We start from the raw sequence: 16,881 nt of genomic DNA on the forward strand, positions 1-16,881 counted from the left end.
TACATATCCCATAATTTCTTTATCCAGTCTACCTTTGATGGGCATTTAGGTTGGTTCCAGGTCTTGGCTATTGTGAATTGTGCTGCTATAAACATTAGGGTGCAGACCGCTTTTTGTTTGCAAATTTAAATTGCTTTGGGTAAATTCCAAGGAGTGGGATGGCTGGGTCGAACGGTAGGGTTATCTTCAGGTTTCTGAGGAATCTCCAGACTGACTTCCATAGTGGCTTGACCAGTTTGCATTCCCACCAACAGTGGGTTAGTGTCCCTTTTTCCCCACATCCTCGCCAGCATCTGTTGTTGGTAGATTTCTATATGTGAGTCATTCTAACCGGGGTGAGGTGGAATCTCATTGTGGTTTTGATTTGCATTTCCCTGATTGCTAGTGACCTTGAACATTTTTTCATGTGCCTGTTGGCCATTTGGATTTCCTCTTTTGAAAAATGTCTATTGAGGTCTTTGGCCCATTTCTTAATTGGGTTGTTGGTTTTGTTTTTGTGGAGTTTCTTGATGTCTTTGTAGATTCTGGTTATTAACCCTTTATCTGTTGCATAGTTTGCAAATATTTTTTCCCATTCTGTCGGTTGTCTCTTCACTCTCCTGACTGTTTCTTTTGCAGTACAGAAACTTCTCAATTTGATGCAATCCCAATAGTTGATTTTGGCTTTGCCTGTGCCTCCCGGGTCTTTTCCAGAAATTCTTTGCCTGTGCCAATATCTTGAAGAGTTTCTCCAATGTTCTCTAATAACTTGATGGTGTCAGGTCGTAGATTTAGGTCTTTAATCCACATTGAGTGGATTTTTGTGTAAGGTGTAAGGTAGGGTTCTTGCTTCATGATTCTGCACGTGGAAATCCAGTTTTCCCAGCACCATTTATTGAATAGACTGTCCTTGCTCCAGGAATTGGTTTTAGGTCCTTGATTAAATATAAATTGGCTGTAGATGTTTGGGTTGATTTCTAGTGTTTCAATTCTGTTCCATTGGTCTATCCATCTGTTTCTGTACCAGTACCATGCTGTTTTGATTACAACTGCCCTGTAGTATGTCCTGAAATCTGGTATTGTGATGCCTCCAGCTTTGTTTTTGTTGTACAAGATTGCTTTAGCTATTCGAGGTCTATTGTGCCTCCATATGAATTTCAGCATCATTTTTTCTAGATCTGAGAAGAATGTCTTTGGTATCTTGATTGGGATTGCATTGAATCTATAAATTGCTTTTGGGAGAATGGACATTTTGATGATGTTGATTCTTCCAATCCATGAGCATGGAAGATTTTTCCATTTTTTGGTATCCTCTTCTATTTCTTTCTTTAAGATTTTGTAATTTTCATCGTAGAGATCTTTAACATCCTTGGTTAAGTTTATTCCAAGGTATTTGATTGTTTTTGTAGCTATTGTGAATGGGATTGATCTTAGCAGTTCTTTCTCAGCCATGGCATTGCTTGTGTATACAAAGGCTGTTGATTTTTGTGCATTGATTTTATATCCTGTCACTTTGCCAAACTCCTCTATGAGTTCCAATAGTCTCTTAGTAGAGTTCTTTGGATCCCCTAAGTAAAGAATCATATCGTCTGTAAAGAGGGATAGTTTGACTTCTTCCTTCTCAATTTGTATTCCTTTAATTTCTTTTTCTTGTCTGATGGCTCTGGCTAAAACTTCCAGAACTATGTTAAATAGAAGTGGTGAGAGTGGGCATCCCTGTCTGGTGCCAGATCTCAGTGGAAATGCTTCCAACTTTTCCCCATTCAATAGGATGCTGGCTGTGGGCTTTTCATAAATTGCTTTGATTATAGTGAGGAATGTGCCTTCTATACCCAATTTGCTTAGAGTTTTCATCATGAAAGGGTGTTGAATTTTATTGAATGCTTTCTCTGCATCTATTGAGATAATCATATGGTTTTTCTTCTGCAGTCTGTTAATGTGGTGAATCACATTGATTGATTTGCGAATGTTGAACCATCCCTGCATACCAGGAATAAATTCCACTTGGTCTGGGTGGATGAATTTCCTGATGTGTTGTTGTATTCTATTGGCGAGAATTTTATTGAGGATTTTTGCGTCTATGTTCATCAGGGATATTGGTCTATAATTTTCTTTCAGTGCTGCATCTTTCTCTGGCTTAGGGATTAAGGTGATGCTGGCTTCATAGAAAGAATTTGGGAGGATTCCCTCTTTTTCGATTGTTCTGAATAGTTTGAGAAGAAATGGAATCAGTTCTTCTTTAAATGTCTGGTAGAATTCCGCAGTGAATCCATCTGGTCCTGGGCTTTTCTTTGTTGGGAGGGCCTTTATTACTGTTTCAATTTCTGTTTCAGTTATGGGTCTATTTAGGTTTTCTATGTCTTCCTGGTTCAATTTAGGTAGATTGCATGTGTCCAGGAATCTATCCATTTCTGATAGATTTTCTTGCTTGCTGGCATACAAGTCCTTGTAGTAATTTCTGATGATTCTTTTTATTTCTGTGGTGTCTGTTGTCATGTTTCCTTTTTCATCTCTGATTTTATTGATTTGAGTCTTTTCTCTTCTTTTTTTTTAGTAAGTTGGGCCAATGGGGTGTCAATTTTGTTTATTTTTTCAAAAAACCAGCTGTTCGCTTGGCTGATTTTTTGTAATTTTTTTTTTTTTTTGGATTCAATCCTGTTAATTTCTTCTCTGATTTTAATTATTTCTCTTCTACTACTAGATTTGGGTCTGGTTTGCTGAAGTTTTTCTAGATCTTGAGATGCACTGAAAGCTCATTTATTTGGTGCCTTTCCAATTTCTTGATATAGGCCCCTATTACTATAAACTTGCCTCTCAATACTGCTTTTGCCGTATCCCATAAGTTTTGATATGTTGTGTTGTTATCCATTTACTTCCGGAAAATTTCTGACTTCTCTTTTGATTTCTTGAATGATCCAGTGTTCATTCAGGAGCATGTTGTTCAGTCTCCATGTGTTTGCATACTTTCTGAGGTTTCCTGAGTTGCTAATTTCCAGCTTCATTCCACTGTGGTCTGAGAAACTGCATGGTATGATTCTAATTCTTTTGAATTTGCTGAGACTTGCTTTATGGCCTAGTATGTGATCAATCCTAGAGAAGGTTCCATGCACTGCTGAGAAGAATGTAAAGCCTTTAGATGTAGGATTGAAAGTTCTGTTGATATCTGTTAGATTCATTTGGGCAATAGTGTTGATTAAATCTGCTGTTTCCTTGTTGATCTTCTGTCCAGATGATCTATCTATTTCTGAGAGTGGAGTATTGAAGTACCCCAGTACTATTGTATTGGAATCTAAGTCTCCCTTTAAGTCCCTTAACATATCTTTTAAATAGACTGGTGCCCTGTAATTAGGTGCATATACATTTATAATAGTTACATCTTCCTGTTGAATTGAACCCTTAATCATTATATAGTGCCCCTCTTTGTCTCTCTTAACAGTTTTTGTATTAAAGTTTATTTTGTCTGATATTAATATGGCTACACCTGCTTCTTTTTGGTTTTTGTTGGCATGGCATATCTTTTTCCAACCTTTCACTTTCAGTCTGCATGCATCTTTGTTAGAGAGATGTGTTTCTTGTAGGCAACAGATAGTTGGGTGTTGTTCCTTAAGCCAGTCAGCCAGTCTGTGTCTTTTAACTGGACAGTTCAGGCCATTCACGTTTAATGTGACTATTGATACACAGTGACTTTGCCCTGCCATTTTCCCAGAGATATTTTCTAGTGTATGCTTTGAGCTTCCCATGCTCTTTTACTGGTGGTTTTTCTTCCTTTCCCTTCTTTCATATTGATGGCCGTGTTTCTGTGTTTCTGAGTGTAGCACATCTTTAAGTATCTTTTGCAGGGCCAGACAAGTGGCCTCAAAGTCTTTCAATTTCTGTTTGCTATCACCTTCATCCACAAATGAGAGCTTAGCAGGATATAATATTCTGGGCTGGCAATTTTTCTCTCTTAGTACCTGGGCTATGTCTCGCCATTCCCTCCTAGCCTGTAGTGTTTCTGATGAGAAGTCTGCTGTGAGTCTGATTGGAGATCCTCTGAGAGTAATCTGACGTTTCTCTCTTGCACATTTTAGGATCTTTTCTTTATGTTTCACTGTGGTGAGTTTAATTACAACGTGTCATGGTGAGGATCTCTTTTGGTCATGTTTACTGGGGGTTCTATGAGCTTCCTGTATTAGGATGTCTCTGTCCTTCTCCAGACCCGGAAAGTTCTCTGCTAGTATCTCACTAAAAAGGCCTTCTAATCCTTTCTCTCTCTCCATGCCTTCAGGAACTCCTAGGACCCGAATGTTGTTTTTTTTTAATAGTATCCTGTAGATTCCCAACAATATTTTTTAGATTTCTAATTTCCTCTTCTTTTCTTTGGTTTGACTGTATCCTTTTCTGTTCTCTGTCTTCTAAGTCCGATATTCTCTCTTCTGCTTCACCCATTCTGTTTGTAAGGCTCTCTAATGTGTTTGTCATTTGATCTATTGAGCTCTTCATTTCATTTTGGTTTCTCTTCACTATCACACTTTCCTGCTCTACTAGTTTCTGCATTTCACTTTGATTCTTCCTTAAAATTTCATTTTCACGAGAGAGATTTTCAATCCTGTCCAATAAGGATTTCTGTAGTTCAAGGATTTGCTTTTGAAAACTTCTAAATGTTCTTATCAAAAATTTTTTTGAAATCTGTATCTTGCATTTCTTCTATCTCATCATCTTCATAATCTTGGCTTGGGGTGTTTTGTTTATTTGGAGGCATCATAATGTCATCGTTGATCTTGTTCCCTCGATTTCTATGTTTATTGCTTGGCATGGTTAATTCTGTTTCCCTTAAGAACAGGTCTTCAAAGAGGGAGGTGCCTTTCTCTGAAGGGAGGAGAGAACCTCCACTTTGACTATGACCTTGTCTAAACAAGATAAGAGTCGGAGAACTCAAGGGGCTTCCATAGCCTTGGAAACTCATGACTGGTGCATAGGGAGATTACTGATGCCATAGACAGGAGTGTCAATTTGTAAAGTCAACAACAGGAGTCACTGTGCACTTACTCCTCATGTAGGATCTCTGTCCTTAATGTGCTGTACACTGAGGCTTAATGCTATAACGAGTACTCAAACAGTATATTTCACTTTGTGTTTCTATGGGGGTGCAAACGATTGAAATCTTTACTTAATGTACACTAAACTGATCTTCTGTTAAAAAAAAAAAAAAGAAACTATCAATTCCCAACTTGACTCTCACTGGGATTAAACATGACAATAGGTCTGATCTGATTTCATCATCATTTAAAAAAAAATCATCTATTATTTTTCACTTTATGTTTCTGTGTGGGAACAAACTGTTGAAATCCTTACTTAAGGTATACTAAGCTGATCTTCTGTATACTAAGATAATCGAAAATGAATCATGGCCGGCGCCGCGGCTCAATAGGCTAATCCTCCGCCTAGCGGCGCCGGCACACCGGGTTCTAGTCCCGGTCGGGGCGCCGGATTCTGTCCCGGTTGCCCCTCTTCCAGGCCAGCTCTCTGCTGTGGCCAGGGAGTGCAGTGGAGGATGGCCCAGGTGCTTGGGCCCTGCACCCCATGGGAGACCAGGAAAAGCACCTGGCTCCTGGCTCCTGCCATCGGATCAGCGCGGTGCGCCGGCCGCAGCGCGCCGGCCGCGGCGGCCATTGGAGGGTGAACCAACGGCAAAAGGAAGACCTTTCTCTCTGTCTCTCTCTCTCACTGTCCACTCTGCCTGTCAAAAAAAAAAAAAAAAAAAAGAAAATGAATCTTGATGTGAATGGAAGGGGAGAGGGAGTGGGAAAGGGGAGGGTGGTGGGTGGGAGGGACGGTATGGGGGGGAAAGCCATTGTAACCCATGAGACGTACTTTGTAAATTTATATTCATTAAATAAAAGATAAAAAAAAAATTCTGTTTCCCTTACTGTGAGGTTTTTTTTTTTTTTTATACTATGTCCGTGTTAAGTGGACTGCCTGCTGTTGGAGGAGCCTTGGAGGCTTGAGATGGGTGTGGCCTGAGAGCTCTGCTTGGTCATTCAGGGTTACAGGTGTGCAAAGGTGACACCCTCAGGTTATGCGTGGTAAATCTCTCTTTATTTATTCATTTATTTTATTTTATTTTATTTTATTTTATTTTTTGTTCAGGAGGTAAGTAATACTGCAAGGCTGAGTAGAATGGATGGTATTTAGGTTCCACTGGCTTCTACCCAAAGAGTCTGTGCAGGCTCCGTTTCTACTGCAGACTCCCACTGGGTTGCCTAGGCTACTGAATTGTAGGCTTAACTCTCCCCTTTTATTATGTATATCCCAGCTCTTTGTCTCTTGCTCACCTTTGCAAGGTTGGCGGAGAGTGGAACTTGTCTGTACCAGTATGCCCCCACCTATTTATTTATTTATTTATTTATTTTTCCTTCTCTCCTGTAGTCTGTTGGACTTTCCCGCTTCAAAACCCGCGTCCCTCTAAAATTCTGTCTGCCGTTTCCCCGCCAATGTCTCCGGTTACTGAGCTCACCTCTGCTTCCAGTGCCGATGTGTGGACTCGGAGCCCTTAGCGTCACTCCTCTCCCCGCTGGTGTCTTTGTCACATAGACTCCCCTTCCCACACTGGTGCTCAGACTCTGGGGCTCCTGTGGTTCGGCTTCCGCGTGGTGGGTGACCCTGCTCTCCCAGTAGGTCCTTTGGGTCACAGCGAATAGCTCCGGAAGAGTTTCCTCTGCAATTTTTTCCTGATCCTTTTTCTGAGGCTACCGTAACTCTGCTTTTATTAAACTAAATTTTCCCGGACTACCGGTGCGTGCCCTCACTATTCTGCCATCTTGGCTCCGCCCCCCATGATTTTAACTTTTAACTTGCTGAAATCCTCTTCCCCATTCCCAACTGCTAGCCATTACTCTATACTTTACCTCTATGAACTAGGCTTCTTTAGGTTCTATGTATTAATGAGGTTATTCTGTATTTGTCTTTCTGGCCTGGCTTTTTCATTTAATATATTTTCCAGTTCCATGAATGTTGTCACAATGACAAGATTTATCTTTTTAATTGTTGAATAGCAGCCCTTTGTGTACATATACACCAAATTTCCTTTATTCACTATTGATAGATATTTAGTTTGATTCTGTATCTTGGCTCTTGTCTTACAATAAACATAAGAATGTGAAAACCTCAACATAATGATTTCAATTTCCTTCAGTATAAAAGTAGTCATGGGATTGCTGATCCTATGGTAGTTCTATTTTTAATGTTTTCAGAAACCTACAAAATGCTTTTCATAATGGCTATATTGATTTACATTCCCACATAGAGTGTTTATGGGATCACTTTTCTCCACATCCTTGCCAGCACCTGTTAACTTTCGCCTTTTGAATAATAAACATTCCAGCCAGGGTGATATGGTATCTCAATGTTTTCTTGATTTGAATTTCCCCAATGATTAGTAATGCTGAATGCTTTTCAAAATACCAGTTTGTCATTCATGTCATGTTTTGTGAAATGTTCATTCAGGTCTTCTGTATATTTTTAAATGAGATTATTTGCTTTATTTTTTTTTAAAGGAAAGTCAGGCAGTGAAACACAACCAGTCAGAGAGAACCTGCATTTGCTGATCTACTCCCCAAATGCCTGTTATGACCATGGTTGAGCCAGCATGAAGCTGGGAGCCAGGAACTTCATCTGGTCTTCCCACATGAGCACCAGGGACTCAATTACTTAAGCCATCACCTTCTGCCTCCTAGGGTATGCATCAGCAAGCTGGATTTAGAACAGAGCTGTAACTTGAAATCAGGCATTGTGATATGGCATGACAGTATCCTAACCAGTGGCTTAAATGCTAGGTATTTTTGCTCTTGAGGTGTTTGAGTTCTTATATACTCTGGACATTATTAACATTATCAGATGTAGAGTTTGTAAATATTTCCACCATTCTGTAGATTATCTGTTCACTCTGTTAATTGTTTTCTTTGCTATGCAGAAACTTTTTAAGTTCAACATAATCCCATTTGTCTATTTTTGCTTTCCTTGCTTGTGCTTTCCATCATGTCCAAAATATCAAGAAAGGTTTCTCCTGTTTTCTTTTGATAGTTTCATAGTTTTAGGTCTTACACTTAAATTTTCAATCAATTTTGAATTAATTTTTGTAAATTGAGAAAGATTGAGTCTTCTGCATGTGCATATTCAGTTTTCTCAGCATCATCTTTTGAGAGACTGTCCTTTCATTAATGTCTGGTCTGCTCATGTTGTCAAAAATCTTCTGGCTGTAGATGTATGGCCTTATTTCTAGACCTTAAAACACAGTACCTCACTATAGCATCTGTAGGTATATTACCATGTTTTTGAGATTATTTTTGATAAAAGGAAATAGCACATAGGATGCTTCTTTCTCTTGGTGTTTGCCATCCTTAATTAGGAGACAGCAAGTGCTTTGACAACTTAGGTTTCCTGTGCATGAGACTCTATTAGAGTCTCTACCGGGCCATGGGAGGAAAGAATCCCACTGAAGCAAGGAGGAGATAGCAAAAGGCAGAGATAATGGGAGCACTCAACACAGAAGAATGGAGCTAAGAGACCCAGTCTGTGTTCCTCACCCTCGGGAATTCTGCCATTATGTGAAGCTGTTGCCTCAAACCCAAACCTTCCATCACATTGGATACAGCCTCTGCCTCAGGCCTACAGTTCCTGAAATAGGAATAGAGAAGATACAAAAGGGTGGACAGAGATGGGTGAAAATAGAGAGTTGATGGAGAGACATGAGAATAAGAAAATTAGATGGGGTAAAAGGTATTTGTACCTAGAAACTGCAATTTAGTTAGCAATAAATTAAACCAGAAAGTGCTTTCACATTGTGTGTAGGTTCAACAGTAAATGACTAAGTTTAAATCTTTTTTTTTTTCAGATTTTTCATATATTTGAAAGGCAGTGTTACAGAGAGAGCACGAGGGACAGAGGGAGGGAAAGATCTTCCATCTGCTAGTTCACTCCTCAAATGGCTAGAAAGCCAGAGCTGCACCAGGCTGAAGCTAGGGGCCTGGATCTTCTCTCAGGTCTCCCTTGTGGAGGCAGTGCCCAAGTACTTGGGCCATCGCCACTGCTTTCCTAGGTACATTATCAGGAAGCTGGATCAAAAGTGGAGCAGCAGGGTCTTGAACCAATACCCATTTGGAATACTGATGTCAGAGGTGGAGATTTAACCAGCAATGCCACAACACCAATCCTTTAGCTTAGATCCTGAGTCATTAAAGTTTTTCACAGAAGGAACATATTCATTAAAACATAGAAAGCTTGATTTGTATGAATAACAGATAACAACCTTTCAAGTAAGTTATTTAGATGTGAACTAAATGTCAATCAGTCATGTATTTTTAAATTCTATAGCTCTCCTTCACATGCAGCAGCATCCTTTGGTGGAGTTATCAATGAAATGTGAGAAATAAATGAATACATAGTTATATTAATAGATAATTACATGAGGAACAGTTTTTTCAACTATTTGTTGTACTCTTTACTTAATAGTTAATCATATGTGTATAAAGTTAATTGAAAATAGATCTTAGTAAAAAATAAGAGTTGAATAAGAGAGAGAGGAGGAAGAGCAGTGGAAGAGTAGGTGTGCAGGTGGATACAGTGGGAAGAATTGTGATGTTCAAGCCAGCATTGTGGCTCAATAGGCTAATCCTCCACCTAGTGGCGCTGGCATACCGGGTTCTAGTCCTGGTCGGGGCGCCGAATTCTGTCCTGGTTGCCCCTCTTCCAGGCCAGCTCCCTGCTGTGGCCCAGGAGTGCAGTGGAGGATGGCCCAAGTGCTTGGGCCCTGCACCCCATGGAAGACCAGGATAAGCACCTGGCTCCTGCCTTCGGATCAGCGTGGTGCACTGACTGCAGCGCACCAGCCGCAGCAGCCATTGGAGGGTGAACCAATGGCAAAGGAAGACCTTTCTCTCTGTCTCTCTCACTGTCCACTCTGCCTGTTAAAAAAAAAAGAATTACGATGTTCATGAAGGTTTCATTATGATATGTATGAAGCTTGTATTCCTTAAATAAAAGGATGGATAAGATATATAACTTATACATATATACATACACACATCCATTGATTGTGGACTCACACACATACACAGAAAGGTGGAGACTGATATTCATGAAATTCACAGTCAGGAGAAACCATGGCAATAGAGAGTAAGACCTTCACACTGGAACATCTGTAGGTAAATTTCTCTTTCAAATATTGTACTGGATAAAAGAAAAATAGATTATGGAGGGTTGCTTCTTCCTGTTGGTGTATTATCACCATTAGTAACAGGAAAACACTTAGGAAACTCAATGTTTTGTGTATCAGATTTTAATAAAGTGAGCCAAGCGTAGGGTGTCTACCTTCTCATTGTCTGGCACCACTGCTTAAGTGCTTACATTACAAAAGACAGATATCAAATAAATAATCTAATGATGAATCTTAAGCACTTAAGAATAAACAAAATCTCAAATAAAAAAGGTGAGAAATATTAAGATTCAGAGCAGAAATAAACAAAGTGGAAAAAAAGAAATCAATGATATGGAAACTAAAGAAAATACAAAAGATCAACAAAAATAAAAGCTGGTGTTTTGAAAAGATAAACAAGATATATAAACTTTTAAGACCAAAATTTAAACCTAGAAAGTTATAAGGTATCTGACTAATGTGTTTTTAAATCCAACAGGACTTCAATATATGAATATGGATCACTACATGTTGATGGAGCTACAAGTGAAGTGTGAGATATATATATTTATATATATATAAATAAAAATATATCAAGATATATACATAAAATATATACATTTATACATATATTCAAGCATTCATATATACATATTAAACAGAGAGATGAAGATTTGGGAAGTTCGTAGTCAGAAACATACATGGCATACAGCATCTTTGACACTGTTTCTAACTAGTCTCTCTGTAGCCTATGTAGGTACCTTTCTTTTGGTTTGTATTGGATAAGAGAGAAAAATGTTACAAGATCAATGTTTCCTCTTCCTTGTGTTATTTATACCCTGGGCAATCACTAGCCAAACTCTCAGAATATCTTCAGAATCCTCTGTATGAGACCTTATTGGATTGGGTGGAAAGAGGAGAGACATATTTAGAGCAAGAGGGAGGAAGCAGTGGACAAGGAACAGATAAATCAGATAAATTCAGCAGAAAGGGGAGGAGGTAATGGAACCTGGATGTTTCCTGTATCCTCCAGTTCTCTGCTACCTAGTAAGGCAGGTACCCTGAAGCTAAAAATAACAGCATATTGGAGGGAACCCTGACTCATGCTACCAGCTATTAGACCCTGTCTAAAGGGAAGCAAGATCACCTTGATGAATTAAAGGAGTGAAGGAGGGTCTTAGGAAGCAGGGCTTTAGGTGCAATAAGCATCCTAGAGTTGAATTTCAAATAAATCCCATCAGAAAAGGTTTTTACACATCGCGTCACATTCAGTGATAAGAAACTGCACTTTAATACTGAACCATTACATTTTTTGACAGGACTAAAGTACTTACCACAATGATAGAAATAATCATTTTTAAGGAACATGGCATATTCTATTCAAAACAACTGATTTGTATATGAAGTATTTAAGGGTCAACCAGTTTGTAAGCTGAAGAGTTATTGAAACCGTTTTGAAGTAAAGCAGCAAGTTTAGCAAGTTGCATGGGGTCTTACTATGTACCTTTTTAATCCTCTAGTACTGCCCAGTCAGACTTGAAAACATCCCCAAGTGAACGCATCAGTGTAAGGTAATAAGACATAAATGATTTGTGGTGTGTGGGGTGGGGGGTGGAATTTGGGATAGTCACTGTCAGGAGCGCACCCATGAGAATACTTAGTTCCTTCCATGCCATTCCTAATGGTCCTTTCATGGGAAGCTTCGGTATGTAATACTCTTTGTTTTGAATCATCATAGAAAGAAGAAGCATAGTTTGAAAAAGGATTCTTCTTACTCTTACTGTTTACTTCACTTACTTCTCTTGTTACTTACTGCTTACTTCACCCTGAGTTTGTAGCAGCCAAACCTTTAGGAAAGTATCAGAATGTCTGTATGACACTATTAGAGCAGGCCAACGCTGCAGAGAAAGCCATCGGGATGGACCAAGGAAGTGGCAATGACAGCAGCTGAGGTGCCCTCAGCAGAAAAGAATAAAGCTAATGCATCCTGGATGTATCCTTCACTCTCCAGAGCTGTGCCACCATGTGAGGCTGGTGCCTACCCACAAAAAATGGAGCTGCCACCTCAGGTCTGCTTGACCTTACCTGAGAGGCTATAGAGACAATGTGATTCATGGAGATTGAGATGGTGAATGTACTTGAGAGTCATGAAATTGGATGGGGCAAGAGAAATAGGTATCTGCAAACTCAGGGTGAATTTTACTTTTTGACATATCTATGGTTTACTTTTTAAATTGATTTTTTTAAAAGTCAACCAGTTTCTAAGTTAATGAGTAATTGTAACTAATTGAACCAAGATAAAATCTAGGAAATTATGTTGTATCTGATATACATATTTTTAATCCTTCAGCACTCCATTAAGTCAGTCAACAGTAATATCTGTTGATGAAGACGTCGATGAAACGTGAGCTCTATATAAACAAATATATATTTGATTATGTAAACCAATACACATATAAATAGACACACACTCATACACATGTATACCCAGAGAGATGGAGATTTGATAATTTCATTGTCAGCAGCATCAGTGACAATACAGCATGTCTTTGACATATTTTTCTAAAGTCTCCTTTTATCTGTAGGTAGCTTTTATGTTTATTATTTTTCAGCTTGAAAATTTAATAATTTTTAGTATTTTGCCACATTTACTTCATATGTGGAGATTATATACATATATATTATTTGTTCTTCTAAATTGTTTTATTTAAAGAGTTACAGAGAGAGAGAGAGAGAGAGAGAGAGAGAGAGAGACAGAGAGAGAAGACTTCCATTCACTGGTTTACTCCCCAAATGGTCACATCTGCCAGTGCCGAGCTGATCTTAAGCTAGGAGCCTGGAGCACAAGTACTTGGGCCATATTCAGATGCTTTCCCAGGCACATTGGCAGTGAACTTGATTGGAAGTCAAGTAGCCAGGACTTGAACTGGTCCCCATATGGGATGCTGGAGCTGCAGGCCGGGGCTTTAACCTGCTGTGCCACAGCCCAGCCTCTACTATTTTTTCTTGAAAACAGATTAATATGAGAAAGTGAGGACTCATGATCATAATCATAATGTGAAAAAAGGACATATTGTCATGTATATGGTATGAATCAGTGAAACAATTATTTATAATTGTAATTGTAATGTAATTGTAATTGTAATGGCCAAATGATATGCCAGCCATGCAATTTTTATACTCTCCCATAATATTAACTTCTGCAAGTAAAACATGTGATATTTGTTTTTCATTGTCTGCTTTACTTTTTTTTAAAGATTCATTTTATTTATTTGAAAGACAGAGTTACAGAGAGAGGTAGAGACAGAGAGGTTGGTCTTCCATCCACTGGTTCACTCCCCAGATGGCCACAAAGGCCAGAGCTGTGCTGATCTGAAGCCAGAAGCCAGGAGCTTCTTCCGGGTCTCCCACATAGGTGCATGGGCCCAAGGTCTTGGGCCATCTTGTACTGCTTTCCCAGGCCATAACAGAGCTGGATTGGAAGAGGAGCAGCCGGGACTAGAACCAGCGCCCACATGGGATGCCACAGCTTCAGGCTAGGGCTTTAACCCTCTGCGCCACAATGCCGGCCCCATGGTCTGCTTTATTTTACATAGTCTAATGATCTCCAGTTCGATGCATTTTGTTGAAAAGGTCAGGATAGCATTCTTTGTTGTGGCTGTGAAATATTCCATTGGGCGTACATGCCACATTTTGTTTTTCTAAACATTTTATTAAAATAGTTATACCACATTTTCACTACCTGTCACCATTTGATGGTCATCTAGGTTGCTTCCATGTTTTTATTATTGTCAATTATTGAGCCGCTATATATATGATGTGCAGCTACATCTTTCATATACTGATTTAATTTGCCTTGCATATATTCCCAGGAGTGTGATGTCAGGATCACATAGATCTATTTTTAGTTTCCTGAGGAATATTCTTCATGTTTTCCATATGATTGATCCAATTTGCATTGCCTCCAACACTGTTTGAAGCTGCATTTAAATTTTGATAAGAACAAAATAGTCTTAATTGTATATTTACTCTGGATAGTTTTGAAAAGATGCAGAAAAAGAATAGAGAGGCTAGTGTCATTCCTAGCTACTCCTTTGTGCCTCCATGTTTCTGTCAAGCATGGTTCTCTATGGCCCCACTCTTAAGCAATTTCAGGGTTGTAACAATTCTTTGCTTCCTGGAGATCCAGTGTACTGCAGGAGTCAGAAAGGGCTTGTAGTAAGAGGATGCCTACCTCAAGGTAAATTTTACTTTTTTAATCAATCAGTTGCCCATCTACCTAAGTCTTAGCTCCTTAGTCTGGGTGGAAAGTGGGTGGGTGCAGGTGGATGAGGGAGATAATAAAAGTATTGAAGATTTCTTATATCTCAGGTTAACCTAACAACATTCATCTGTGTCCCAAGTTCTCTGCTCAGTATCTGTTCTCTCCATTCTCCAGTTTTGGGCATAGGCTATCAGAGCTGTGTTGGGATTCATTCCACGTGGGATGGAATTTGGGTCTTGCATTGGAGGTTTCAGCAGGGTAGGAAATTGGTCCCCATTAGTTACCTTGTCTGCAGCCATCTGGTAAAATGGAGCATCACTGGAGCCTACAGAAACCAGGTTTTCCCTCCTGTGATGAATGGAAGGCACTCAGTCTTTAGGATGTTTTTTCCTTGGAAATATGTGCCTAACTTCCTTACCTCCAAAGTACATTTGCAACACCAACTGTAGCTCTCATTAATGATTTTTTGTTCATGGGAATCTAGATGCAACAAATGAACATTATAGGATAAGAATACCATTTATTCCTGTTGCCCAACCCTGAAATCTCTTACTACTGTGGAACCTGAGGCTTAGTGCAAATCTGGTGACCTGCCCACAACACCCTAGCTCATTAATGGAAGAGTTGGTGTGAGAATACAGTTCTACCTTACCACTCTCTTGTCCATACCATGTGCATTAGTTTATGTCCTTAAGTTCAATATTACCATTTAGAGTCATGGCTTTACACCTAAGGGAAATGTTACTAAATATCCAAAGCTTAGTGTTTTATTCACACACGAAACCTCATGTTGCAGAAAGCTAAACAAATTTCATTTATTAGCCAAAAAAGCACTTTGTTTCACAACTTCTGAAATTTTTTCTTGTAAAATTATGATTTAAGGGCCATTCTGAATTAAAACCTTAATGTATTTTAAAGGAAACCTGTGATTGATTGTATATTTCCTCCTTTTTGCAGCAGCAAGATGAAGAACACTACTCGTTTAATTGTATCAGCCTTTGCATTCAGGTGATACTTTTAAAAAGAATGTATTTAAATATGATTATTTAATATCATTATTAAAATGGGAAATTATATGAAAACAAAATAGAAATATTTCAAACATACACACACACATATATATATGTGTGTATATACATATATACATACATATATATATATATATATATATACACACATAGTATATATATATACTCTGTGCTTCCCTTTCATGTAATCTCATTTGTTTTGGAATTCTGGCTTAAGCTGGACATCAGGACTTGCAAAGAAATAGCATCTGCTAAGTCTAACAGTAATATATTAATGTTTTTTCTACCTGTATAAGTGAAAATAACGAAGCACACATTATAAATATTGTAAGGCATTTTAGTAAATACAATACAGAATGAGAATTAATTCTTAATTTTGGAAACATTTTACTTAGTTTCTTTTCTGTACATAAGAGGAACTTAGTACATATACTTAGTTCCTCTAATATACAAAAATGTACATAAACTCTGAACAAAAAGTATATAAAAGAAGATTTCATATAAATTTATGGAATATAAATAATTCTTTCCTTTTAAATTAATATTTTCATTTGAGTTGGAATTATTAAGTACTCTGATGATTAGTTAATCTTCACAGGCTATATAATATAATCAGTTTATAGGGAATGTGTTTAGAAGTTTAAGAGAAAGGTTTAGGAGGCACTTTAGAGTACAGCATTCAAAATACTGATAGAATTGAATTCTGTCTTATGTGAGAATTACTGGGCCAGAAGCACCCATGAATTTGTAATCATGTACTTGTTGAAAAACTCACTGATAAAAAAAATCTTACTAGTCAAAGTGGTCTTTTAAGGCCTTGATGTTGAGTATGCCCTCACTTGGTTTTTATTAAGTATTCTTCAGATTAATGAGGTTTCAACTTTATGAGAAATTTATAGAAATTCCTTAGAAATTCTTAAATTAGAAGAATAATTTACTAAAAGAGACATACAATTCTAATTTTGTTTTCCTGCTGTGTCTTGAGGAGTCAGTATGATATGCATACTATAAGAAGACAAGATAACATGCTGTAAAATGGGCTGCTGAGAATTTTATTCACCAGCTAATGCTTTGATTGTGTGAAAACTGAGTAATTTTTTGAGATTCTGAGGCCACATAGTTCTTCCCTTTACTTGATGGTTTAAGCCTAAATACTCACATACTGATATCTGATTATTGAACTAAACATAGCCCAACTATAGGACAAAAATCTCTTTATCTGTATTATCATTATTTACATTTTGTTCTTTATAGAGTATTTGGAATCCTGCTCATCTTTGTGGACATATTTCTCATCATGTCAGATGTAATTTTCAATGATAACAAAATAGTTTTCGAATGCCATTCAATTTCTTTGGCTATTGCATTATTTTTTTTCTTTGATGTTCTACTCAGAGTGTATGTTGAGGGGTAAGTTTGATTCCTTTTTTTCTTAGCAC

General features: G+C 38.2%; 2 protein-coding genes across 9 annotated transcripts in view; one reads left to right on the forward strand and one right to left on the reverse strand.

The window, feature by feature from the left end:
• Positions 1-16,881, reverse strand: part of LOC127487170 (uncharacterized) — a 399,814-nt gene that overhangs the window by 80,301 nt on the left and 302,632 nt on the right. The gene's annotated exons all lie outside the window — the stretch shown is intronic.
• LOC138843191 (phosphatidylinositol 3,4,5-trisphosphate 3-phosphatase TPTE2-like) overlaps positions 1-16,881 on the forward strand; it is an 82,612-nt gene that overhangs the window by 27,810 nt on the left and 37,921 nt on the right. For all 5 annotated transcript variants that reach the window (XM_070048930.1, XM_070048927.1, XM_070048928.1 and 2 more), the window contains 5 exons: positions 10,650-10,703; positions 11,671-11,721; positions 12,501-12,554; positions 15,372-15,422; positions 16,697-16,852. In XM_070048930.1, the coding sequence (XP_069905031.1) occupies positions 10,650-10,703; positions 11,671-11,721; positions 12,501-12,554; positions 15,372-15,422; positions 16,697-16,852 (366 nt within the window). The remainder of the gene's footprint in view (positions 1-10,649; positions 10,704-11,670; positions 11,722-12,500; positions 12,555-15,371; positions 15,423-16,696; positions 16,853-16,881) is intronic.

Source organism: Oryctolagus cuniculus, chromosome 9 (genome assembly GCF_964237555.1).
Source record: "Oryctolagus cuniculus chromosome 9, mOryCun1.1, whole genome shotgun sequence".
Classification (NCBI taxonomy): Eukaryota; Metazoa; Chordata; class Mammalia; order Lagomorpha; family Leporidae; genus Oryctolagus; species Oryctolagus cuniculus.